The sequence below is a fragment of the Sciurus carolinensis genome, chromosome 12 (assembly GCF_902686445.1).
Source record: "Sciurus carolinensis chromosome 12, mSciCar1.2, whole genome shotgun sequence".
NCBI lineage: Eukaryota > Metazoa > Chordata > Mammalia > Rodentia > Sciuridae > Sciurus > Sciurus carolinensis.
In genome coordinates this window covers 62423410-62448672 of record NC_062224.1, presented here as the reverse complement: position 1 = coordinate 62448672, position 25263 = coordinate 62423410, and the positions used below count along the sequence as shown (strand labels likewise).

Sequence of the window (25263 nt, the reverse complement as noted above, 5' to 3'; positions counted from 1 at the left end):
TGGTGGTTGTTGGTTTTAGAAGTTCTCTTTGTATTCTGCACAATATTATCAGATGATATTTGCAAATAGTTTCTCTCATTCTGTGGGTTGCCATTCTATTAATTTTTATGTTGAGGAAATTGTGCATATTTGGAATTTTAAATATTTGTAACATTTAAGAGAATTTGTCTTTTGCAAGTAACAGATGAAATTTAATTTATTAACTGGGCATGGTGTCACATACCTGTAATCCTAGTGACTTGGGAGGCAGAAACAGGAGGGTTGAAAGTTCGAGGACAGCCTCAGCGACTTAGCAAGACCCTGTCTCAAAATAAAAACAACAAAAAAAAAGAGCTGGAGAATATAGCTCAGTAGTAGAGTACCCCTGGGTTCAATCTCTAATACCCTTCTACCAAAAAAAGAATATTAAAAAAAAGATTTAATTTATTAAAATTCTAGGTTTTACATAAAATATGTGAAAGATGTAACATATTGGTCCATCAGCTCAACTAAAGATCTTCTTTTTTATTTTATTGATTGATTGATTGGTACTGGGGATTAACCCCAAGGGCACTTAACCTCTGAGCCGCACCCTTAGACCTTTTTTTTTTTATTTGAGACTGAGTCTCACTAAGTTGCTGAGGATGGCTTTGAATTTGTCATCCTCCTGCCTCAGCTTCCTGAGTCACTGGGATTACAGGTGTGTGCCAACAGGCCTGGCACAACTAAAGTTTTTGAAAAGGACATTGAGCTGGGTGTGATGGCATATGCCTGCAATCCCAGCTACTCACGAGGCTGAGGCAGGAGCATCACAAATTTGAGGCCAACCTGAGCAATGTAGTGAGACCTGTCTCAAAATAAAATAAGATAAAAAGGGCTGGGGATGTAGTTCAGTGATAAGAGTACTTGCCTAGCAAATGTGAGGCCCTGGGTTAATCCCAAGTACCTACCTCCCCCATCACAAAAAGAAATTGAAATTATACAGTATTTAAAGGAGGAGCATCATTAAACAAATCTAGAAATGCAACAACCTGTTAATCAAAGATCTCTGGAGAGTAACATCACATATACTTATAAATATGTGACACAGAATTCATAAGCATAACTCAACAATGCTTACTGAAAAAAAGTTTTTTAAATTTGTAAGTTTAGTAAATTGAAGAATAATCGTAAAAATCCAAGTAAGCTCTGAATGTTCTCTGCTACACATAAAAACCACCCTCAAGACCATTGAAAACTCACAATGTTGGTGGCAGAGCGCACCCTGGTGGTGGGAATGCTGCCCCCAGCGCCAGAGAACTCAAGCTAGGGCTGGTGCCTGAGCCTCTGGCCCTCAAAGACTTTGTTATATGATGGGGAAATGATGGTTCCCACTTCACAGAGTAGGTGTAACGAAGACAGGACAGGATGGATGGAAACCCTGGCCCAGAGACGCCTGCCCAGCAAATGTGTCCTTTGACACTAGGAGACTGGGTCTGAGGGAAAACAGGAGTGGGTAAAGCTAAGTAGAGTCCCATAACTAGTGTGGGTCCTGGTCCTGGAACCCTTCCCGAAGCTAAGCCAGCAGCATATAACAAAACTCTGGAATGATTTTGCCTCCTCTCTGATTTCTATTTTGAGATGGAATCTCGCTACGTTGACTCAAACAATTCTCCTGCCTCAGCCTCCTGAGTAGCTGGGACTATAGGCACATGCCTAACTTTAGAATTATTATTATTATTACTATTTTTTGATCAAATTTGGACTCCTCATTGAGTGCTACAGTGCACTTTAGAGATTGTGATGTTCTCTGTCAGAAGCCTAACAAGAGAGCCACATCAAATCATACACAGGTCACATACAGTTTCCAAAGATCATCATTTAAAACCCTAGTGCCAAACCACCTGGCCTCCTGCCTCCTGCCTCCTGGAGTTTGACGTGGATCCCTCAGTTACCTCAGCTCTTCAATTCTCCTCAGCAGAAACAGGAAACTTGCTGATCCCAGACACTCAGCTGGGGCTGGGGACACACAGTCACTGAGGACAGGGTCCTTGTCTACATGGCTCATGAGCTCCTCTGGGGCAATTATGGTACGTGAAGAGGGGCACTAGGAGAGGGACTTCAGGTGCTTCCTGCAAGTGTGACAGGAGACTTCCCAGAGAGAGGCGCTCAGTAAGCCAAGATGAATAGGAGCTTGCCAAGTATTGGGGAAGGTAGTCCAAGGAGAAGGGAAGAGCAAAAACCCAGAGGCAGGAGACAGTAAAGGGCTGTTTCCCTTCTATGTGTTTGTTTGGTACTGGGGATTGATCCAAGGAATGCTTTACCACTAAGCTACACCCTAGTCCTTTTTACTTTCTATTTTTAGACAGGGTCTCACTGAATTGCTGAGGATCTATGTTGCTGAGCCTGGCTTAGAACTTGAGATCCTCCTGCCTCAGTCCCACCCACCCCCCAGTGACTGGGATTACAAGCTGCCCCATCACTGTGGCCTCTTTCCTTTCTGGAGGCTGCAAGTTAACCCCACTGGACCATCTCAGGGTTTCCCAGGACACCAAGGGTTTACAGTACAAAACCTCCCTCAGAGCACAAGGGCTCCAAAGAGGATAATACCTCATCATGGACAGTGGCCCACTGTGACTTAACCCATGTGCAGACTTACCAGGGCTGGCAGCCTGTACTTGGCCTAGTCTTTGCAGGATGAATTCACCCTGGGACTGGATTCACCTTTTCTTTACCCCACCCCCATAGCGCCAGCTGACAACCTTGGTCCTCAGGCCCAGCAAACCTTCAGCTCACTTCTTTTCCTGGGCTTCCCAGGCTGGGACTTGTAAAAGAAGGTCCTTTATCACTCTGTTTGCTGCCATTCTCCTCAACAATGCTGGACCTTTTCAGGGTCCTCTCTGACCTCTGTTCGTGGCTGCTCATAGCTTCACCTGTGACCTCTACCCCAGTGTTCTGTCCACATTCCCATTGGCTGCACTGTTCCTGTCATTTACCTGCTTGTTCTGTGAACTTCCAGATCCAACCCATGTCTGGGGCCTCCTGTGGCGGGAGAACACTGTCTATTCCCAGAGTCTGAGGGTTTGCTGGCCTCAGATGCTCCTGAGGAAACTCAACTCTATCATATCCGGAGAGGAAGAAGGAATTGCCCAAGACAAAATGGAGGTGGAGATGCAGGGCCACCATCCAGCTCTCTAGACAGCTAGCCTGTCCCTTTTCCTTTATCCTAGCCACTATCCAGTGGGCTGGGACCTTCTGGCTGTAATACCCTCCACCCAAGCCCTCCCCTCACTCCTGGCTAGCACTGCCTTCCTGAGCACAGCTCAGCTCCTGGATTCTGACCCAGCAGCCTTGTCATAGAGCATCCCATGGTATCACTGACCTACAGGAAACCCAGAGAGAATATTTCCTTTTCCAAAAGGAAAGAGGGGCCCATGGAGTGAATGATGAGACAGGGGCTTTTTAAAAAAAATGTCTTGGGGGTGGATGGGGTGGCACTTTCCTATCATTGCAGCTACTTGGGAGGCTTGAAGCAGGAGGATCACAAGTTTGAGACTGCCTTCACAACTTAGCAAGATTCTGTCTGAAAGTTTTAAACAGGAGGCAGGAACTGGGGGTATCACTCAGTGGCAGAGTACTTCCTTGCACATGTGAGACCCTGGATTTGATCTGTAGTGCTGCCAAAAAATTAAATAAGTAAATGAAAAATGTCTTGGAACTGGGGATATAGCTCAGTAGTACAGTATTTCCCTGGTGTGCATAAGGCTCTGGGTGCCATTCCCAGCACAAAAAAAAAAAAAAGAAAGAAAATCAGCATCATGAAAATGTCTTAATTTTCACTATGCAAAAAAAAATTTAAAATCTAGAAGTACAGAAGGGAATACAGAGAAAGGAAGTCTCCCTCTCCTCCCTGCCCCCAATCCGAGACAGCTTCTTTCTGCTTTCCTTAGGTACATTTCCAGGGACAGCCCACTTGTGTGCAAGCATGTGTGTATATTTTTTCATAATTTTAAACTCAAATGATAATGTGGTAGAATTTGAATTAAAAATAATCTCACATCATGCAATGTGTCCCAAAAAAAGATAAGATTACCTACTAAAATAAACTTCAGGACAGGAATAAATTTAGCAATGTAGAAAGATACCCAGGATATACTGTTAAGTGGAAAAAAAAAGTTTCCAAAATAGGATGAATGTAGGGTTCTATTTTTGTTAAAAGAAAGTTATGGCACCTAAGTATCTTTTTAAAAAGTTTGAACTGTCACAACCAAAAGGAGCCTAAGGAGACATGACAGTTAAATGTAATGTGGGATCCTGGGACAGAAAGAGGATACTAGGTTAAAACTAAGGAAATCTGAATAATATTCCACTAACTGTATATTCAAATATTATCCCAGCCTTAAAAGAGAAGGAAATCCTGCAAAATGTGACAACACAGAAAAACCTCAAGGACATTATGCCAAGTAAAATAAGCCATTCACAGAAGGACAATACTTTCTGATGCCACCTATGTGAGGTACTTAAACTAGGCAAACACAGAAGAGGAGAGGAGGTGGCCAGGGTAGGGAGTAGGGGAAATGAGGAATTGCTAATCAATGTGTACAAAGTTTCAGTTATGCCAGATGAATAAGTTCTAGAGATCTGCTCTACAACATAGTGCCTGAAATGAACAGTTCCGTAGGACTGGGGTGTGGCTCAGTGGTAGAGCGCTGGCCCAGCCTGTACAAGGCCCTGGGTTTCATTCCCAGTACTGCAAAAAAAATTTTTTAAAACCCCAATACTATGTTATATACTTAAAAATACATTATGAGAAAAAGCTCATATTAAGTGTTCTCACCACAGTAAAATTTTGTGGGCTGTGGGGAGCACTTGCCTGAGTTCCATCCCCAACACTAAAGAAAACAAATGTTTTAACTAAGGAAGTCTGAACTGGGATGTTGGCCCATATCTGTAAATCCTGCTAGAAAGACTGAGGCTGGAGGCCAGCCCTGGCAACTTAGGGAGACCCTGTCTGAAAATAAAATATAAAAAAGGCTGGGGGTGTATTGATAGAGTGCCCTTGGGTTTGATCCCCAGCACTGCAAACAAACTAAATTAAAAGGCTAAGTAGATCTGAATGAAGTATGAACTTCAATTAACAATGTATCAATACTGGTTTATTGATTATAAGGCATAGTACAATAAAATTACCATATCAGTGTAATATATTAAGAATAGGGGAGACTGAATCCCACAGCTCGGAGACTGAGGCAGGAGGATTGCAAGTTTGAGGCCAGCTGTAGCAACTTAGTGAGGCCCTAAGCAACTTAGCGAGACCCTGTCCCAAAAAACAAAAAAAAAAGCTAGGGATGTGACTTAGCAGTAAAGCACTAGTTTAAGTACCTCACATAGGTGGCATCAGAAAGTATTGTCCTGTGAATGGCTTATTTTACTTGGCATAATGTCCTTGAGGTTTTTCTGTGTTGTCACATTTTGCAGGATTTCCTTCTTTTTTAAGGCTGGGATAATATTTGAATATACAGTCAATGGAATATTATTCAGATTTCCTTAGTTTTAACCTAGTATCCTCATATATATATATGAGACTGGGCATTCTATACTCTACAATTTTTTAATAATTCTAAAACTGTCCCAAAATAAAAAGCATAAGAAAAATTCAGATGACAACACAATATTCTCTTCTGATACCGGGGTTATGTGATTTTCCCTTATTTGGTTTATCTGTGTTTTCTAAGTTTTCTGCAGTAACCATGTATTATTTGTATCATGAATTAACCACAGACCTGAACATTAGCTAGACCTTGCTGCTGTCTCCACCCTCCAGGTGTAGGGTCCCCAGCATGGCAGCCACTCTGCAGTGTGTGCCTTGAATGCCCAGGTGCATAGGGGTCACTTGCCAGGGAAAGGGCTGTGCTCCTTGGAGATGTAAAGTCTCAGGAGACTCTGGGGGAGACTGTAATGTATTCACCTACTCTTGGCTAGGACCACCTTCCAAGTTCACAGCATTCTACTTAAAAAGAAATTCTCCACTTAAAAAAATGTTATGGGTGGGGGTGGGGGTCAGTGGTAGAGTGCTTACCTAGCATGCTCAAGGCCCGGGGTTCTATCCCCAGGAAAAAATGTGAATAAATTGTATTGCAAAAAAAATAATAATAACAATTTTTTTTTTACACCAGGCATTGAATTCAGGGGCACTTAATCACTGAGCCACAAAAAAGCCCTTTTTTGTATTTTATTTAGAGACGGGGTCTTACTGATTTGCATAGGACCTTGGTAAGTGACTGAGACTGACTTTGAACTCATAATCTTCCTGCCTCAGCCTCCCAAGCTGCTGGGATTACAGGTGTGCACCACCATACCCTGCAACAATAACAATTTTTAAAAATTAAAAAGTTATGTTTTATAATTGGGAAAAATAATAATAATTGTTTATGTCAGTGTATATGGGGAAAAGTTATGCACTTAGGATATGTTCATTGTAGAAGAATTAGATATACATATAACACAATGAGAAAAAATAAAAACACTTGGTTTTACTGCTCATGGAGAATGACTTTGTACATTTTTGGAGTTCATTCTCAGACGCTTAAATTCATACATTCACAGTACAGATAGTCCCTGACTTACAATGGTTCCATTTATCATTTTTAACTTTTACAATGGTGTGAAAGCAATATGCATTCAGTAGAAACCATATTTGAATTTGGATCTTTTCCCAGGCTAGTGATATGCTATAGGCACAGCTCCCAGACAGCCCCACGTTCATGAGAGGAAGCCACTGATTCTCTACAGTGGACTGTGTTGCTCAGCTAGGAGTTTAGTAGGTCAGGCATATTCAATGCATTTTATTTAGTGTTTATTTATTTTTTATGGTGTAGGGGATGGAACCTGTGTGGACCTTGCACATGCTAGGTGATTGCTCTACTGAGCCACATCCCCAACCCTTAAATGCATTTTAGACTTAGGAAATTTTCATCTTAAGCCAAGTGTGGTGGTACATCCCTATAATCCCAGCTACTTAGAAGCCTGAGGCAGGAGAATCTCAAATTCAAGGCTAGCCTGGACAATTTGGCAAGGGCCTGTCTCAAAATAAAAAATAAAAAGGATTCAATTCCCAGTACCACCACACCACACCACACACACACACACACACACACACACACACACACACACACAAACCAAGAAATTTTCAACTTAAGTTGAGGAACATCTTCATGAATATATATGCATGCCTGTAACTGTTCACAAAAAATTGGATCATACAATGACCCTGACTTGATAATCCACTTTTACCAACTAGCAGTGAACTATTTTCTATGTTAATTAAATCCACATCTTCTCCCTCTCCCCTGATTTTTAAATAATTGAACAAATGTTTGCTGAGCCCCACCATCACCCAGGAACTGTTCTGGGCCCTGGGGACCCAATGGTGCACATGGCCCTGCTCCCTTCCAAGCAGGGGGACTGTGAAGTCGGAGCGAGCAAGGACACCTGCAGAGCAGGTGTGAAACAGTACTGTGAACGGTACCATGGTGGCGGGCACAAAGTGGGCAGCACACACTGCCCGTGCCCTGGAGGCTGGGAGCCCGCCTAGGCACTCTTAGGACTACAGCCTCCCCATCTTCTCCCCTTCCCCACAATTGTGCTCCATCCTCCAGGGCTGGACATCCACTTCATCCACGTGAAGCCCCCACAGCTGCCTTCGGGTCGCACCCCAAAGCCCTTGCTGATGGTGCACGGCTGGCCCGGCTCCTTTTACGAGTTTTATAAGATCATCCCACTCCTGACTGACCCCAAGAGCCATGGTCTGAGTGATGAGCATATTTTTGAAGTCATCTGCCCTTCCATTCCTGGCTACGGCTTCTCAGAGGCATCTTACAAGAAGGGTACGGGGTGGTGGGGTGAGGGGGGTGGGGTGTGCTGCTGGGAGGCCATGCCTTCTAAGAGGATGGGGCGGGCAGGGGACCAGAGAGACTGGGGGAGAAGGGGGTCTGAGAGGCATTTTTCTTATGCTAAAGGGCCAGCATATCTCAGGATCCGAATGAGGAGGTGGTGGGCCATAGGCTGGGTAGAGCAATGGTCAGCACTGCTCAGTGCTGCTCAGGACTTGGACTCTTGTGTTTTCATGACTCTGCTCAAGAGCAGGTCCACATGCAGGTCCTATGCAGTGTGGGCCCATAGACACGTCATGGGGCTGTCCCAAGCCCCTCCATGCCCATACTGCTGGGCAGAGCAGCTGTCCATTCACTGCCCCTGCACAGAAGTCGGCACAGGGCACACTGTCTTCTGGAACTAGAGGACCCCTCCCCCCTTTGGGCCCAAGGACTCCTCCTTGCCTCCTGTGCACAGCTCTCTCCTCGCCCTGTGGAGAGGTGGATCTGAGGAATTTCACAAATCCAAGAAATGGCCTCCCTGTGACTCCATTCTTTTTTCCCCTTCACAACCAGGCTTCAACACCGTGGCCTGTGCAAGGATCTTTTATAAACTGATGCTGCGACTGGACTTCCAGAAATTCTATATTCAAGGTGGGGACTGGGGTTCCCTGATCTGCACCAACATGGCTCAGCTGGGTGCCCAGGTGAGCTCTCATTCAGGTGTGTGTGCATGTACAGAACTTCTAAAAGGATCTTTGATCAGGGCAGGCATCTGGACAGCAGGGTGGTTCACACCAGGTCCTGCCTGGGCATAGTGTCTGAACTTTGGGGCTCCCTCTTGCCAGGGGCCACCCAGGCAGAGATGCTTGTGTGCCCACAGGAAAGAGGAGAGGTTTTCTGATAATTCCACAGGGCATGTGGGCATGTTGACCTGGATCCTCCCATTTGGTGTAACACAGGGTTGGTGACTCTGGGCCAGGTGTCCAGGCAGAGACAGCCAGTGAGATGAGGTAAAAGTGGGAGATTAGACTTTTCTGGGGGAACCACACTCTGGAGAAGCCCTGAACGGAATGCTCTAGAAACTGTATTTTCTTTTTTTTTTTTTTAATTTTATTTTATTGTAAACAAATGGGATACATGTTGTTTCTCTGTTTGTACATGGCGTAAAGGCATACCATTTGTGTAATCATAAATTTACATAGGGTAATGCTGTTTGATTCATTCTGTCATTTTTTCCCTTCCCCCCACCCCTCCCACCCCTCTTTTCCCTCTATACAGTCCTTCCTTCCTCCATTCTTGCCCCCCTCCCTAACCCTAACTCTAACCCTAACACTAACCCCTCCCACCCCCATTATGTGTCATCATCCACTTATTAGTGATATCATTCATCCTTTGTTTTTTTGAGATTGGCTTATCTCACTTAGCATGATATTCTCCAATTTCACCCATTTTGCCTGCAAATGCCATAATTTATCATTCTTTATGGCTAATATTCCATTGTATATATATACCACAGTTTCTTTATCCATTCATCAATTGAAGGACATCTAGGTTGGTTCCACAATCTGGCTATTGTGAACTGAGCAGCTATGAACATTGATGTGACTGTATCTCTGTAACATGCTGATTTTAAGTCCTTTGGGTATAGGCCGAGAAGTGGGATAGCTGGGTCAAATGGTGGTTCCATTCCAAGTTTTCTAAGGAGTCTCCACACTGCTTTCCAGAGTGGCTGCACTAATTTGCAGCCCCACTAGCAATGTATGAGTGTACCTTTCTCCCCACATCCTCGCCAACACCTGTTGTTGCTTGTATTCTTGATAATCGCCATTCTAATTGGGGTGAGATGGAATCTTAGGGTGGTTTTGATTTGCATTTCTCTTATTACTAGAGATGTGGAACATTTTTCCATATGTTTGTTGATTGCTTGTAGATCTTCTTCTGTGAAGTGTCTATTCATTTCCTTAGCTAGAAACTGTATTTTCTTCCTCAACCCCTCTGCTCCAACTCATGTGGACTCCCCAAGAGGGGCAGGTACTGAAGGAGGCTGGCACCTCAGTCCTCTGGTCTGTCCTTTCCTCCTCCATCTCTTCTTGACGCCTTTCTTATACTAGCACAACCTCGCCTAAACCGGTTTCTCTGCCCTCAGACATGTGAAAGGCCTGCACTTGAACATGGCTTTTATTGCAAGAAATTTATCCAACCTGAGCCTCCTCATGGGACGGCGTTTCGCAGGATTTTTTGGCTACACTGAGAGAGATGTGGAGTTGCTGTTTCCTTGGAAGGAAAAGATTTTCTATAACATCATGAGGGAGAGCGGTTACCTACACATCCAAGCCACCAAGCCAGACACCGTGGGTGAGCATGCTGGGGTTGGGGGACCTCGCTGCCTCCAGAATGAAAACCCCTCGTAAGGAACTAAGAGCTAGTTTTGTTATTGTTGTGTGGGGAGGGGTTAGGTGTTTTGTTTATTTGCAGGGCTAGGGATGGGACCCAAGGCCTCTCAGGCATGCTAGGTGAGCAGTCTGCCACTGAGTCACATCCTCTTCCCTTCTCAGAGCTCTTTGGACCCTTAACTTGGATTTCCCCATAGAAGTGAGTTTATGCATCATTGACAGATTATGGGTGAATCTATATTTATTTGTAACTAATTCCCCTATTTGGATTTTTAGGTTGCTTCTTGTTTTTCAATATCAGGGCGTGTGGACCCCCAAAACACAAAACCCTCGAAATTTATCTCCTTAAAAATAGCGTCCTGGGCTAGGGACATAACTCAGTGGTATAGTATTTACCCAGCATGCACAAGGCCCTGGGTTTGATCCCCAGCACTGCAAGATAGATGATAGATAGATACTTCTCACTTGAGTATCACCAAACCCAGATATAGACCGTTAAGTTTGAAGAAAAGTGCACATATTCTGTATGAATCCCCATGAGATCATGGGAAGTATTACCCCAATTTATCCCATGAAGCTTCAAGGGGTAAGGAAATGTCATATGTAGTACTCCGTGGGGCCAGCACCTCAGCTCAGTCCTGATGGCCAGGTCCCGGTGCCTAGGCACCCAGGCCTGAGTCCCTCCCTTACTCCTTCCCACCCAGGCTGTGCTCTGAATGACTCTCCTGTGGGACTGGCTGCCTACATTCTAGAGAAGTTCTCTACCTGGACCAGTTCAGAATTCCGGAACCTGGAAGATGGAGGCCTGGAGAAGTAAGGTCCCCCTCAACCCCCTGTCAGGACCCAGGTCACAGCAGCCACCTTCCTCACCCCACCCACCCTCTTGGTCCCCATCTCTGGTTTCTCCACATGGGGAGGTCAGCAAGTTCCAGCTGTCATTGAGTTTCCCACAAATCCTAACACTGTGACCAATGTGTCCCCATTTGGGGGATGAGGCGGCATCTAGGGACTTGCTCCAAGCCTCACAGTGGGGTGGTGAGGAACAGGATGCAGGACACACAACCCCCTCCTGGGATGAGTGAGTTGAGGGCAGTGAACACTTCTTCATTGCCAAGAATAGCTAGCTCCTCCTGAACCCCTGGGGAGCCCTGTGTGCTCTGTGGAAGCTGATCAAGATGGGGGCTGCAGGAGGACTCGGGTGGGGGCAGTGTCCTGTCTCCTGGAGCCTTAGAGGCTGTGCCTTAGAGTGTGTGACTCTGCACTCCCTGGCCCGTCTCCCACTTCGCAAGGTCAGCTCTGACTGACTTTCCAGGGCCCACCCTTTCTTTATTCCTTCAGTGGCACACAGACCACCAGACACAGGACTGGGCACGGGGAATAGAGAGTGGAATGAGACTGGATTTGCCTTGGGGCAGGGACTCTCTCTCTGCCATGCTTAGGCCCAGCAATAAATAGGTGCTAGATGAACAAACTCTAAAGATAATATGCAAAGGACTGTAGGAAATCCGAAAGATGAGAGTTTACTTTGTCTAAGGGACAGAGGGGAAGGGACTGCAAAAATATTTGATCTGGGACTTGAAGAATGAGTAGGAGTTTACTGGATGGAGGAAAGGAATTCAGGTAAAGAGAAAAACAATAAAATGCAAGGTACACTGGAAAGGGTGACTTGTCCACAGGCTAGTCATTAGGGACAGACCCCGAACTCATTCCTCTAAGTGGGTCCTCCGGGAGCCTCACCAAGCCCTCCCCCTGAGATCTCTTTTCCCCACCTCACACTCAGCAGGACCCAGGGGCGGATGGAGTTTCATTAGGACCACTGTGGCAAGGGGCCTGCTCCTTGCACACACGTGCCTGCAGCCAGGTATGGGTCTTGCCAGACCTGGGCAGCTCTGCAGCACCTGCCCTGGCTACAGGGAACACCAACACTCTAAGCAGGGGACTGATGGGATGAGATCTGTGTTCTCGAAAAACCACTAACACAGTAGGATGGAAATGGTGGTTGTGGTAGTTTTCAAGCTGTGAACAGAGCCAAAGAGAGATAGAAGCACTCTGCTAACTTGGCGAAAGCCAGTTCACAGAGTTTACGTGTTTAGTTTAATTATAGTATCACTGACTGGTTTTCATTTTATCATCGAAATTACATTTAAAAGGGCATTCATCTAGGGGCAGTGGGTGTAGCTCAGTGGTAGAGCTAGCATATGCAAAGCCCTGAGCTCAATCCCCAGCACCACAAAGTCGCACATGAAGCCGGGTGCAGTGGCACACGCCTGTAATCTCGGCAGCTCGGGAGGCTGAGGCAGGAGGATTTCGAGTTCAAAGCAGCCTCAGCAATTTAGTGAGGCCTTAAGAAACTGAGACCCTGTCTCCAAATAAAATATGAAAAAGGACTGGGGATGTGACTCAGTGGTTAAGCACCCTTGGATTCAATCCCTGCTTTAAAAAAAATGCATATGATTTCAATGTAGCTAGTGATGCCTAAATAGCCAGCTCTAAGTTCATTGCCTAAGAAGGACATTCACTTTCCCTACTGCATGCTGTTGCTGCTAGAGATCAGAATTTCAGAGAGGAAAGATTGAGGAGTAAGAAGAACATATTCCTGAATATGAAAATGTCTTCATATGTTCTTCATTCCCAAGAAGCCTCTTATAACATGCATTCTTCATGTTTTCCTACTTAGTATGAATGCCTTCCTGATGCCTCTCTTTTGCCATCAGCCTCTCCCTCTCCTTCCTGCCTCCAGCTTCATTAGTCAGGAGCAGGGCACAGGTGAATTGAATATTCCTTAAAATACGTGTTATTCAGAAATTGAAAATGTAATTAACTAGGGCTGGGGCAGTAGCTCAGTGGTAAACACTTGCCTAGCATGAGTAAGACCCTGGGGTTCCATCCCCAGCACCACACACACACACACACACACACACACAATGCACACACACAAACACACACACACACACACACACACACACACATGCTGAGTGTGGTGGTACATGCCTATAATCTTGGCTACTTGGAAAACTGAGACAGAGGATTGAAAGTTCAAAGCCAGCCTGTGCAACTTAAAATTGTCTCAAAAAACTGTCTCAACATAAAAAAATAAAATAAAAAGAACTTGAGCTGTAGCTCAATAATAAGCTGATCTAAATAGCTGAGGGAAACAAGCAAATTCAGCCAAGTGTCCGTTTGGGGTGAATTGGCTTCTAATGAATCAACTCATTGCTCTCGAGCTGAGGGCCAGGCAAGAGGCCCAGGAAGTGTCTATAATTCAGGGAACAACCACAGGACAGAAATAGGTGGGAGTGGAGTGAGGGCAGCCAGGGCTTGGAGGGAACAGGGAGGGGGAAGACTCCACAAGGACCCAGGCTTCTGGCTCCACCGCTAGGGCCTGGAGATGCCATTTTTCAAGCTGGGGAATGGGGGATGAAAAGGGGAGTCACCGTATGTGAGTGTGTACGTGTGTATGTGTGTCCACGTGAGCATGCATAAGTGTATGGGGGGTGTGGTATCAGGGGAAGGCCTCAGCAGAGATGCTGAGCTCATTCTTGTCCAGGTAGAGATGTTCACTTGGTAACTGAACCCACAGATCTGGAGCTCAGGAGGGGTTGGACCTGAGATTATTCCCACTTGTTGGTGATGGAGTTCGTGGTTCGAGAAAGGCAGCAGGATGCTGGGGAAAGCCTTATTGGCTACCAAGGAGCGGGGAAAGAAAGAGGGAGGGGGACAGATAGGCCAGGGGGACAAAAACTAGTGAGAGGCCCCTACCTACAAGGCCTGGGCAGCAGGGACAGTTTCAAGGTGCAGGGTTGAGGAGGGATGGAAGGAGAGGACAGGGAGAAGGAAGGGGAGGGGACCATGGAGGGAAGGCAGGTAGAAGAAGGGCCTTGGGGGTGACATGAGATCTTAGACAGTGGCCAGGCCAGGGAGGAGGTCACTGACAGTTGAGCCAAGGAAGCAGATGGACGGATTCAGTGGTCTCCAAAGGCAGTTTAGTCCCTGTGACTGCCCTCTGCATTTGGCCTGCTGCCCTGGCCAAGCTATCTGACTAAACACCCTGCCCCTCATTTTTCTCTCATCTCAGAAGTGCAAAGGTCACCTCTGAGAAGCCTTCCCTGACTTCTCCCTCCCCTGGGGCAAAACTTGTGTCTGTCCCCCCACCTCACAAAATTTACCCCCACCTCTGTCATGGGACAGTGTAGCCAATGATTCAGTCTCTCTGCTGTGCCATAAGATCCCTCCTCCAGGAAGGCACCCAGCCTCATGCATCTTTGGAGCCTTAGCACCTAGCACACAGTCAGTGCTCAATAAGTGAATTATCACTGCATTAACTTGGGAGTTCTAAAATTCTGGATGAACAGGCTATCATACTAATGGACCTGAATTTTGTAGAGTGGTCTTACTTCTGACACTTCCATTTTCCTATGTATTGATAATCCTGTTTTTGTCAGAGGAAAACCTGGGGAACCTGCAATGCAAACAATTACCAGAGTCCCAGGGCTCTTTGGTAATATGGCCGTGACCAGAACTTGGATCTCTTAACTGGCCTTCTCAGTTCATTGCCTCCAGTCAGCTTGTGTGCTGGGTCCTGAGGGAGACTCAGAGCCGGGCCTCTTCCTGCCTCCTGGAGCTCCAAGTCCGGGCAGCATCCAATGAGTACAGAAGTCCCTTAGGATTCTGGGAAGTGGGAAATTCACTGCCCTAGAGAACCCTGGATCCCCGGAACTGGGCTTTTCTGGAGGGTGGAATTGGCAGAGCCTACTGTGGTAGAGCTGAGGCCAGCAGGACAGGGGTGGGGGCTGTGGAATATGTATCCTGGACCAAAGTGCCTGGGTTTGGATTTTCCTCCTAGCAATAAAACAGATAGCACTACCTACTCAGGTGGGTTGTTGAAAGGAATCAATGAATTAGACAAACGTGCTACTTTGTGGTCAGCACTCTGCATCAAGGGTCTTCACAGTAGCTGGTGACCCTGGGCCAAGCCTGCCTGTGACAGGGAAATGCCACTTACCTTGCAATGATATCTGAGGAGGGAAGCCAGGGGCCTTGGCTGCTGCCTACAGCAGAATGTGGCAGTGCTTTGCTTTTTATACAACTACATTTGGCACTGAAATTGGGGTTCTGTGTTCTGCTTTCCCAGGAAGTTCTCTCTGGATGATCTGCTGATCAACATCATGCTCTACTGGACAACAAAGACCATAGTCTCCTCCCAGCGCTTCTACAAGGAGAACCTGGGACAGGGTCTGACCCAAAAGCATGATCGGTGAGCCTGGCTGAGCCTGGTCTTTAACTCAAGTGGTGGCGGGGAGGCAGGGGGTGGGCATGGCTGAGGGAACACCAGGCCTGGCCCCCAGATGTTCCTCAGGGCCTCCCCCTAGCCCAGAATGCTGGCCTGGTGTGGCACTAATGGTTCTGGGATTTCCAAGTCCCATATTTAGAGCCTCCGGTGGCATCAAAGGGAAAGGCAAGCAAACATGAGGTCTTAGATTGCTGTCCCATGCCCCTGCCTGGGTGGTCTTCCCAGAAAACACAGGGTCCTGAGTGAGTTGGTCCTGAGTTGAGGGGTATAGGGGGTCTAAGCTGGGTCTAAGCTGGGTGCAGTGGCACACACCCGTAATCCTAGCAGCTCAGGAAGCTGAGGCAGGAGGATTGCAAGTTCAAAGCCATCCTTAGTAAAAGCGAGGTGCTAAGCAACTCGGTGAGACCCTGTCTCTAAATAAAATACAAAATAGGGCTGGGGATGTGGCTCAGTGGTTGAGTGCCCAAGTTCAATCCCCAGTACCAAAAACGAAACCCCAAAAACAAACAAACAAAAAACTTGGGTCTACCCTTTTCTTTATGGTTCTATATGTGTGACCTGAGCCCTTGGACCCCCTGCTGTGGGGGGACCAGAGAGTGCACACCGCAGGCTCACCCCTCTTGGAATTTGTGTTCCTTCTAGGATGAAGGTCTTCGTGCCCACGGGCTTTGCTGCCTTCCCTTGTGAGATCATGCATGTCCCACAAACGTGGCTGAGATCCAAGTTCCCCAAACTCATCTCTTATTCCTACATGGCCGCAGGAGGCCACTTTGCTGCCTTTGAGGAGCCCAAGCTGCTCGCTCAAGACATCCGCAAGTTTGTTACACTGGTGGAGCAACAGTGACACGTGGGGACTGACCGTGGCCTCGGAAGCAGCCCTGCTCCCCAGTCTTGTCTTAAAGAAGACGCCCGTTTTCTGAAGAAGGGGCTCAGTTCTGTCCCCTGCCCGCTCTGGAAGCCCAGCTTACCCCTCCACTTTTAGACACACCCGTTATGCAACATGGCTTTGATAATAAATGATTTTACTTCTAAGAGTGGCTGGACCCAAATAACAAGCTTGGGACTCCCCTTTCAGAGAGCTGGTAGGCCCACATTTGTGCTGGGAAGTCCCCCCCCCGCCAGCTCTCTGCTGCCCCTCCTTGCTGAGAAAGGTAGGAGAAGCTTTTAGAGGCCAAGGTCACTGACCAGGACCACCCTTTAGGAAGCAGCCCCCAAAGAACAGGTGGCACTGCCCTAGTGCCTCCCAGGATCAAGGTCACTCGGCAGAGGTGTGCTTGCCCGGGCCCAGCCAGGGCTGTGGACAAGCGTAGGTGGGGCCTACAGCTGGAGGGAGCCTTGGTGGACACTCTGTGGACAGCTCTGTGCACGGAAACCCCTCTCAACCCTCCACACCCTCGCCTTGCCCCTGGCTTCTGTGTGCATCTGGCCCCTTTGGTGCCCCCTGGAGGCAGCAGGGAGGAGGCATTTGGGCAAAAGTTCAGTCAGGTCCCAGTCCTGAGATCCTGTAGGAAGGAAAAAGGTAAGGTGCTGCCAGTACTTCCTGCAGGGTCGCAACTCAAGGGCAGCAGACAGCCCTGCATCCAGCCCAGACACCCTCCTCACTCCTCTCTACTAACCACGAAGGCCCTGAGCACAGCCCCTCCCCATCTTGAAGCTGGAGGGAGCCTTCCTGGAGTGGAACTCCACACACTTGCCCTGAGACCTGATCTCACCAGCCTAGACCATGGGCACTTACATTCTTAATAATCTTCATTTTCTCTGCCTTTCTCCCCAATCTTGTCTTGAAGAAGAGGCCCCTTTTCTGAAGAAGGGGCTTGCCTCTGTCCCCTCATTTTCTCTCCCTTACCCAGTCACAGAATCCCTGGCAACATGACAAAAACCTAGACCCATGGTGGGATGGAGGCGTGTGGGCACAGCTGGCAGGAGCCCACTGCGGCCAGCCCTGGTACTCCCACCCCAGCTCCCCACAGCTCACTTCAGGAGCAGGTTGCAGGGGCTGCCTGGCTAGGGGCAGGTGCATGCTGGACTCCCATCTAGGCTTCCTCTCAGACATGATGACTGCAGGCTTTCTGGTCATTAGTTGTCCATGAGCCTGCAGAGGGACAGGCTGTGACTGGGCACTCAGACAGACAAGGCCTTCCCCTTGTTACATTTCTCCTTATCATCCAACATAATCTTCAGGGCTAATCAGTCTGGGCATTAAAATTCCCACACATGATCTTGGCTACAAACCACTGGGAATGGCGGTTGTCCCAGCTACAGAGCTGGAAGCTTGCACGGGAGTGGGAATGGGAACATAAATGTGCAGAATCTCAAGTGAGCAAATGAAGGTAGGGAGCCACAGTTGCTACCCACACTTCTGCTGTGAACAGAAAAAAAAGAGGACCCCTTGAAGGCTCTTACCCTGGCAGTCCAAATCCTTCCCCTCAACTAAGGACCTGAGTCCCAGGCCCTTCTGGTTCTATCTTTTCAGAACAGTGTGGCTTAAAATAGATGGAAAGAAGTCCTGAACTTGGTAGAGGTTGGAGTCATGCTGCTTTTCCACCTGAGTCTTTTCTGGGGTTTCTGAGTCTGGCCCGGACCAGCAGCTTGCCCATCCTCAGGCCTCCTGGTAGGCAGAAGCCACACTGTCCGCAGGGCTCTGGGCCAAGTGCTGTCCAGGGAGAGTCCCACTGATGTTGTGGATGGCACCATAGGTCTGTTGCAGCTGTGGGGACAGGGCTGTCCTCTCTGAGGCCAAACCATTCAGAATCCGGGGCACATAGGGCTGTCAACAGATAGAGGAGTCAGTGCCTGGGTAGTGGCAGGCATGAGATTCCACACCCATTCCCCTAATGCCCCTCCTTCCAGCAGAAGGACCCATGCAAAGAAATAACATCATCAACTGAGGACATCAGGACACAAAATATGCCAATTGCAGAATTTCCCAGCAGCCAGGGCAAAACAAAAAACACAACCAATGACACAGTTCTCATGATCATATAGAAGGAAGCACAACAGAGAAGTTTCCTGTATTTCTCAGAGGAAACAAAACTTCCTAGCAATGGACTCTATTGAGAATTTTTCACTTTATATAGGAAAAATAAATCTATCTACAGAGGCAGGTCTGTATAAATTATGCATCCTCCCCATTCCAGGGTCTGGCTCCTGGCCCTGGGCATACAGCCCTGCCCCACACCTCCCCAGACTCAGGCTGAGAATGAAGCATTTACATCCTCCACCTGTCCTGCTTTCCCCTTGCCTGACTTGCATAGCACAGGTGTCTCTGGGTAATGAATCTCTCTGAGAACCTTTTCCTCTGGGGCTTTTCCAAGGATAGACACTGATAAGAGTGCCTGACACCCAGGAGGCAGACACTGGAAAGAACACTGCTGATGAGATAGGCCACCACCCTAGCTTCACGTCTGTCAGGATGGTCGCCCTAGGAGGAGGACACTGGAGACCAGAGGCAGGGAGAACTAGCCCAGTAAAGAGTTCTGGTATCTTTTGAGCATTATACCTCCCTCTAAAGCAGGCACATCATCCATTCGTTGAACTCAAGGGGGACTACATTCGACACCTCCTAGTGCCCAGTAGGGGACCTCACACAGGCAGGTGAGTGGCTGGTGGTAAAGCTTCGTCTAACCACAGGGCTCCTGATGCAGTTCCCTTAAAGCCACAGACCCATCAGACATTAGGTCTGCAGAGAGGGAAAGGGAGCAGGGAACCAAACCTAGGGGGATAGGTGAACATTTGCCAAGACCAATTATCTTCCCAGTGACTGATGTGGCTAAAGATATGCAGGTTAAAATATCCAGAGGGACTAGGAATTCTTTCTCCATTTACATTAATTCAGAGACTTGCCTGCCACATGATCAAGGGATTTCTATCCTAACAAGAGATGATCAAAGCACATCAATCAGCCAGGACCTGTCTGGATGGTACCTTTACCACCAGAGCGAGAGAGGGCAACAAGCACTCAGGGGTGAGGATAGATAAAGATAGCTTACTGTGAACGGTGGGGGCACGTGGGACTCTGTCTCACTTTCTTTGTCACTTGATGATTCTTCTGTCTGCAGATAACAGCAAAGACTCACAATGATAAACAAAACTGACCTCCCTGAACTAGCCCCTCCAAACAAATGACTATTAACATGCAGAATAATAGTACCAGCTGGCACCACTTTCCCAGTAGCCCAGCCCAAGATGGGGTGGGGTGTGGGTGCTGGGAGCAGGGATGAGGGAAAGGAGGGAGGTTTCACATCACACCCTGCTACCCACGCTTTTCCAAGGAATAAATACAATCTGGAGAAGGCTGTTGCTGTGTGGATAAGGGAGGGGTGGAGAGGGAACCCATTGTCTTCTCCAGCATCTTCGCTGGGCAACAGAGGAGGGGGACATGTACCTTGTAGTTCAGAGGGCTGAGGTGCTTGAAGCATCCAAAGCAAGTGTAAGCCAGGCAGACCAGGATGGTGAGCAGCACAACCAGGAAGGTAAATAGGGTGGCAGGGGCCTTCAGACCTGGGACAGAAATGTCAGCCTTGAGGTTAGCGGTGGGGGCCATGCCTGGTGCAGGAATTGTGTGTGACTTCTCCCCAACCCCACCCTATCTCTCACTCCAGCAGGCAGAATGGTGTCCTCACAGCCAGGAGCACAGAGTGACCTGTGGAATGGTTACCATTATTCCTGGTTAGATTTCAGGCACTGGGATGCCAAGTCAGTGGCCATTTATAGCCTCCTTGCTGGGATAGTTCCCTCCAGTCTCTGGGGGAGACTACCCTGGGCTAGGTAAGATGGAGGCTCCCCCAGCCTGACTGTGGCAGAATCACATGTCTTCTGCCTTTTTCTTTTTCCTGAGAATATCAGTTTTCCCTCCAGTGTGTCCCCACACCCTCTGCCCTATAAGTCATGAGGACCTGGACAATACCCAAAGAGCAATCTGGACCAGCTTCCCCATACCCCTGGGTTCAGTCCCCCCAGAGTTGATAAAGGGATGTCTTCTCCCTAGGGTCTGAGGCAACTGACCAAGCCTTCAGGTGATATCTGAGCTTGAGCTAGCTCAGAGGCTGGGTTGTCAACACCAACCTACCCTTAGGTGCAACTTACCCTTACCCTGGGGCACCACATTCTGATTGGATACCCATCAGCCTTCACCCTGGGGCACCATGTTCTGATTGGACACCAAATTGATACCACAAAAGCAGTAAGGGATCTGGCAGTCTGGTATGGATGCAGGACTATGAGGCCAATGGCTGCCCGCCCCCCCCCCCCCCAGGTCACAAAGGCCCCTCACCCAGCCGTAGGAAGGAGAAGAAGAAGAGCCAGAAGAGGCAGAGGATGGGAGCAGCCAAGGCCTGGTTCACTGCGGCAAAGTGGATCCTCTTCTCCAGCTTGGCTGGGAGGTAGACGAAGTAGAGGTTGTGCCGGTCCACCATGTGCTTGAGCAGAATGTAGATGAGGCCTGCAGAGGCGGGCTGTGAGCTGCAGTCCTTGCTAGGCCTCAAGGGCCTCTCTGCCCCTTTCCTCAGGGCAGCTTTTGGCATGGAGTAGTGGTAGGGCTGCTGATCTATGGCTTAAACTTGAAATTAGGCAAAACATGCAACCTGCCTGCTGATTCTCTACCTTCTTTTCTCCCTCCCTGCCTCTTTCCTCACTTCCTCCTGACCCCCAAAGAATGGCAGGGTCTTTGATTCTGTCCCCATGGAACAAGGAAATTCCAGAATCATCTTGGGGAAAGGCTGTTTCACATACAGAAGGCTGGCCTTACTCTTCCCTTTCCTACCAAACCCCTATACCCCAGCACCCCTATACCCTCCTGCCTTCCTCACAGTCCACAGATGCCCAAGATCTTACTCCAAGCAGGGACACAGAAGGTGGGTGCTACCTTTCCTACTTGCCAGGTTCTGGTTTTTGTTTGTTTTGCAATGCTGGGCATAGAACCCAGGGCATTGAACATCCTAGGCATGCATCCTACCACTGAGCTACCCCCAATTCCTCTTGGTTGATTCTTTAGCAGTAAGTAACACAGTATACTAATAATTAAAGTTCTCACTTTGGAGATAAGTTGATAGCTCAGTGGTAGAGCAGGTACTTAGCATGTACTAGGTTCGGGTTCCATCCCCTGGCAGGGGTGGGGGGAATCAACCAAGAAGGATATGGTCAGCTAACCAGAGAACCTCACACAAGGACAAGTACCAAGGGAGTTCACAGCTGGGAAGCCAGTGGAAGGAATTCATTTAAATATGGAATGAAACTTGGTGTCCCGTGTGGTTCCTTGGCAGTTTTTGGTTCTAGAAGCTATAAAGGGCCGATGGTGTCTGGGATCCACGATGTCCTCATGATGACTATCCCTGGGAGGCTTGGTGGAATCAGCTGCCCATGTGTTCTGGAACAGGCTCCAGGACCACTTACCAAATGGCACAATGATGGGGCAGGTGATGCTGTAGGCCATGATGACCGTGAAGACACACAGCATCCACGCATACATGGCTCCAAACTCATACTCAAAGGCCTGGTTCTGGGAGGAAGAGGTGGTAAGGAGCTCGTAACACCCCTCTGTGTGCCCCAAGTGGTGGGGTACAAGTTAAGTGGGGGAGGATCTGGGAACTAGGAGACACATGGCTACCCCACTTCTAGAAGTCTTTGCTATTCCTCCCCCAGCCTGCTAGTTTCTTTTGTGGTGCTGGGAATCAGACTCAGGGCCTTGTACTAGCTGAACAGGAGCTCTATATCCCCAGCCCAGGAATTTGAGGGTTTTAGTTGTTTGTATGTATATGTGTGGGACCAAATTGGTTAAAATGTAAAATCCCTTGCCAGATGTGTGGCACACACTTGTAACCCCAGTGACTCAGGAGGCTGAGACAGGAGGATTGCAAGTTTGAGGTTAGCCTCAGCAACTTAGCAAGACCTTGTCTCAAAATAAAAAGGCTTGCGGGTGTAGCTCAGTGATAAAGCCTTCCCTACCCCTGCCCCAAGTTTAAACCCTAGTACAAAATGAAGAAAGACAAAAAAAAGAAAAAAGAAAAAAGTCCTAAAGTTCTCTCCTCCAGGCCATGAATTAGAGTGGAAGCTAAATGGTGACATGCCAGGTCCCAAAGCAACTTCCTGCAGAAGTGGCCCTGGACCAGGTTTGAGAAGCCCTTGGCACAGTGCCTAGCTCTAGTAGGTGGCCAGGTAAATCTACAGAGGTGAGAGGCCTTCAGGTTGTTCAGAGGTGGTACCTGCTTGACATTCCTGCGGTCAGCAGCTGTCTTGGCCATGATCATGCGGAAGGTGTAGAGGATGAGGCCAGGCAGCCGCAGCAGCTCCATGCCGTTGCCAATAAAGGCTGAGGCGATGATGTAGTTCACAAAGAAGGCACCCTGGTCCGGCAGGAAGACGCACCTGGGGAATCCAGCAGGGTCTGTCAGCTGGGAGCCAGGGAGCCTCCTTCCCACCAGAAGGAGAGGCAGGGGCCCCTGGGAGGGCTTTAGCCTCATTCCCTCATTCAGCACGTATTTGTGGAGACAGCAGCCTCAGACTCTACTGTCTGCATTTATGTGCTGTCTGGGGGATTCACACAAACATCCAAATGTGCAGTATGCCAGATAAGTGCTCCAGAGGATCAAGCAGGGTTGTCAGAGAGGCCTCGCTCATGAGCCGACACTTGTGCAGAGACATGAAGGAGCAAGTCGCGTGGATGCTGGACAGGGGACTTTTCAGGCAGAGGGAACCCCAGACAATGGCATCTCTAAGGAGGTGTGTGCCTGGCATTTCCATAGAACAGCACAAGGGCAGGGGGACCATGCAGACAGCTACTACTGTCATCCTCCCAGCCAGGTACCGGATGAGGGCAGTACTGGTGGAAGAGGGAGATGTGGTCAGATTCTGGATCTGTCTTAGAGATAGAGCTGCTGGATCAGCTAATAGACTGGGTGTAGGAGGGAAATAAAGGAGACAAGGTGAACTACAAGGTTTTTTGCTGCAGCAACTAGAAAGATATTATGGAAGCGGGGAAACTGTGCGAATGGCAGATTTGGGAATAAAAAGTCAAGCATTTGGTTTGGGGAAAGTAAAATCTGCAGGGTTCACCATAACTCCAGATGGAGTTGAGATAGTGACTGGGATTTGGATAGAAGAGTCTGGAGGTTCAGTCTAGAGTGATAAATGTGGGTGTTGTCTGCTGTGTGTGTGTGTGTGTGTGTGTGTGTGTGTGTGTGTGCATACACGTGCATGTTGGGGCAGAGCCCAGAGCCTCTGCATGATATAAAGCCACCCTACCTCTGAGTTACATCCTCAGTAGCACTGAAGTCATGGACGCACCTGAGGTCACCTAGAGAGGGACTATGGATAGAGAACTGAGGCTGAGCCCTCAGGCAGCTAAAGTTTAAGTTGGGGAGACTTGAAAGAGGCTGGGAAGGTGACACCACTGGACAGGATTTCTGAGACAGCAGAGTCCCAGAGCTGAGTGAAGACAGTTTTTCGAAGAGTGGGGGAGCTCAATCAAATGTGTCAGATGTTGCTGATAAATCACAGAAGATGGGGACTGAGAGTTGGCCATCTGGAAGTCACTGTCAACCTAGACAAGAGTTGGTTGGGTACATGCAGAGCTGCCAGCTCTTGAGTCATTGCCCTACCCTGAGAACTCAAATTAAAATATTTGGCCCCATCCTTACAGGTAGGTACACTAGTTTGCCCTGCAAACATACCCTTAGAAGAGTCAATCCCAGGCCTCTGAGCCTATATTAAGCCCCAAAGTACAATGCAATCTAGGCTGGGCTTAAATCCCAACTGTCTCCTAATTAGCTAGGTAACTTGGATGAGTTATTCAAAATATCTGAGTCTCAGTCTCCTCATCTGTAAAATGGAGATAATAATAGCATGTACCTCCTAGCTTGTTGTAAAGGTTAAATGAGAAAAAGATGTATAAAAGATTTATCATAGCACTTTTGTAATTACCTATTTATGTTAAGTGAGTGTCTAACAAGACATACACATCAGCCATAAATTGAACTCCATTTTCCCAACAAAAATAATCCCCAGACAGTCTCTCTGGCTGCCATGCTTAGTTATTATCCTCCTTCCCTGCTCCTTGGCACCACCGAGACTCAGCAGTTCCTTTTCCCTGAGCGACTCTGTGCTCAGTAAGTAAGTTTCAAAGAATGGAAATGACTGTCACTAACTGAGTTTTGGCCTAAAAGATTAATCACATTTCTGCAACGGTAGCACAAAGTAGGTCAGTTCCCCTGGTGTATACCAGGCACCTGGCAAGGGTACTGGTGATGCCGTGGGCCCTACATCAGGGGTTGCAAGTTACCTGACTACTACCCAACTCTTCCACTGCAGCCCCTGCCCGAGGCCCTATGGATATGGACCCAGGACAGTGGCTCCAGAGCTCCATCTGTCCCATACTTACTCCAATCTGACAGAGGTCTCAGAGGAAGTTTTGTCAAAGAGCCACCGGAAGAAAAAATCCAGACTGAAAAAAAACAAATGAATCACAGTTTCTTTCTTTTCTTTATTGTAGTGCTGGGGATGGAACCCAGGGTCTCACATATGCTAGGTAAGCCCTCTTCCCCTGGGATACCCCCAGCCCCTAAGAGTCTATTTCTAACACACCAGGTGACCATGATATATTTTCATTTTGTTCCACTCTAAAAACAGGCCAGATCTCAAGGTCTACCTTTGTTCTCTACAATACCACTTACTACAATGTGACTCATTAGGGCTTTTCAACTGAAACTTCCCTCCTTAAGATAATCACAGCTCTGATTAGACCTTCCTTAAGTAG

The 25263-nt window shown here is 48.0% G+C and overlaps 2 protein-coding genes across 3 annotated transcripts in view; one reads left to right on the top strand and one right to left on the bottom strand.

The window, feature by feature from the left end:
- Ephx1 (epoxide hydrolase 1) overlaps positions 1-16549 on the top strand; it is a 38170-nt gene extending 21621 nt beyond the window's left edge. The window contains exons 5-11 of the mRNA XM_047519832.1: positions 7617-7844; positions 8406-8523; positions 9876-9887; positions 9979-10187; positions 10930-11038; positions 15357-15479; positions 16158-16549. Of these exons, the coding sequence (XP_047375788.1) occupies positions 7617-7844; positions 8406-8523; positions 9876-9887; positions 9979-10187; positions 10930-11038; positions 15357-15479; positions 16158-16359 (1001 nt within the window). The 3' untranslated portion in view covers positions 16360-16549. The remainder of the gene's footprint in view (positions 1-7616; positions 7845-8405; positions 8524-9875; positions 9888-9978; positions 10188-10929; positions 11039-15356; positions 15480-16157) is intronic.
- Positions 16521-25263, bottom strand: part of Tmem63a (transmembrane protein 63A) — a 36579-nt gene continuing 27836 nt past the window's right edge. For both annotated transcript variants that reach the window (XM_047519829.1, XM_047519830.1), the window contains 7 exons: positions 24889-24951; positions 22715-22877; positions 21906-22011; positions 20788-20955; positions 19900-20015; positions 19505-19567; positions 16521-18282 (listed from right to left, as the gene is read on the bottom strand). In XM_047519829.1, the coding sequence (XP_047375785.1) occupies positions 18115-18282; positions 19505-19567; positions 19900-20015; positions 20788-20955; positions 21906-22011; positions 22715-22877; positions 24889-24951 (847 nt within the window). In that variant the 3' untranslated portion in view covers positions 16521-18114. The remainder of the gene's footprint in view (positions 18283-19504; positions 19568-19899; positions 20016-20787; positions 20956-21905; positions 22012-22714; positions 22878-24888; positions 24952-25263) is intronic.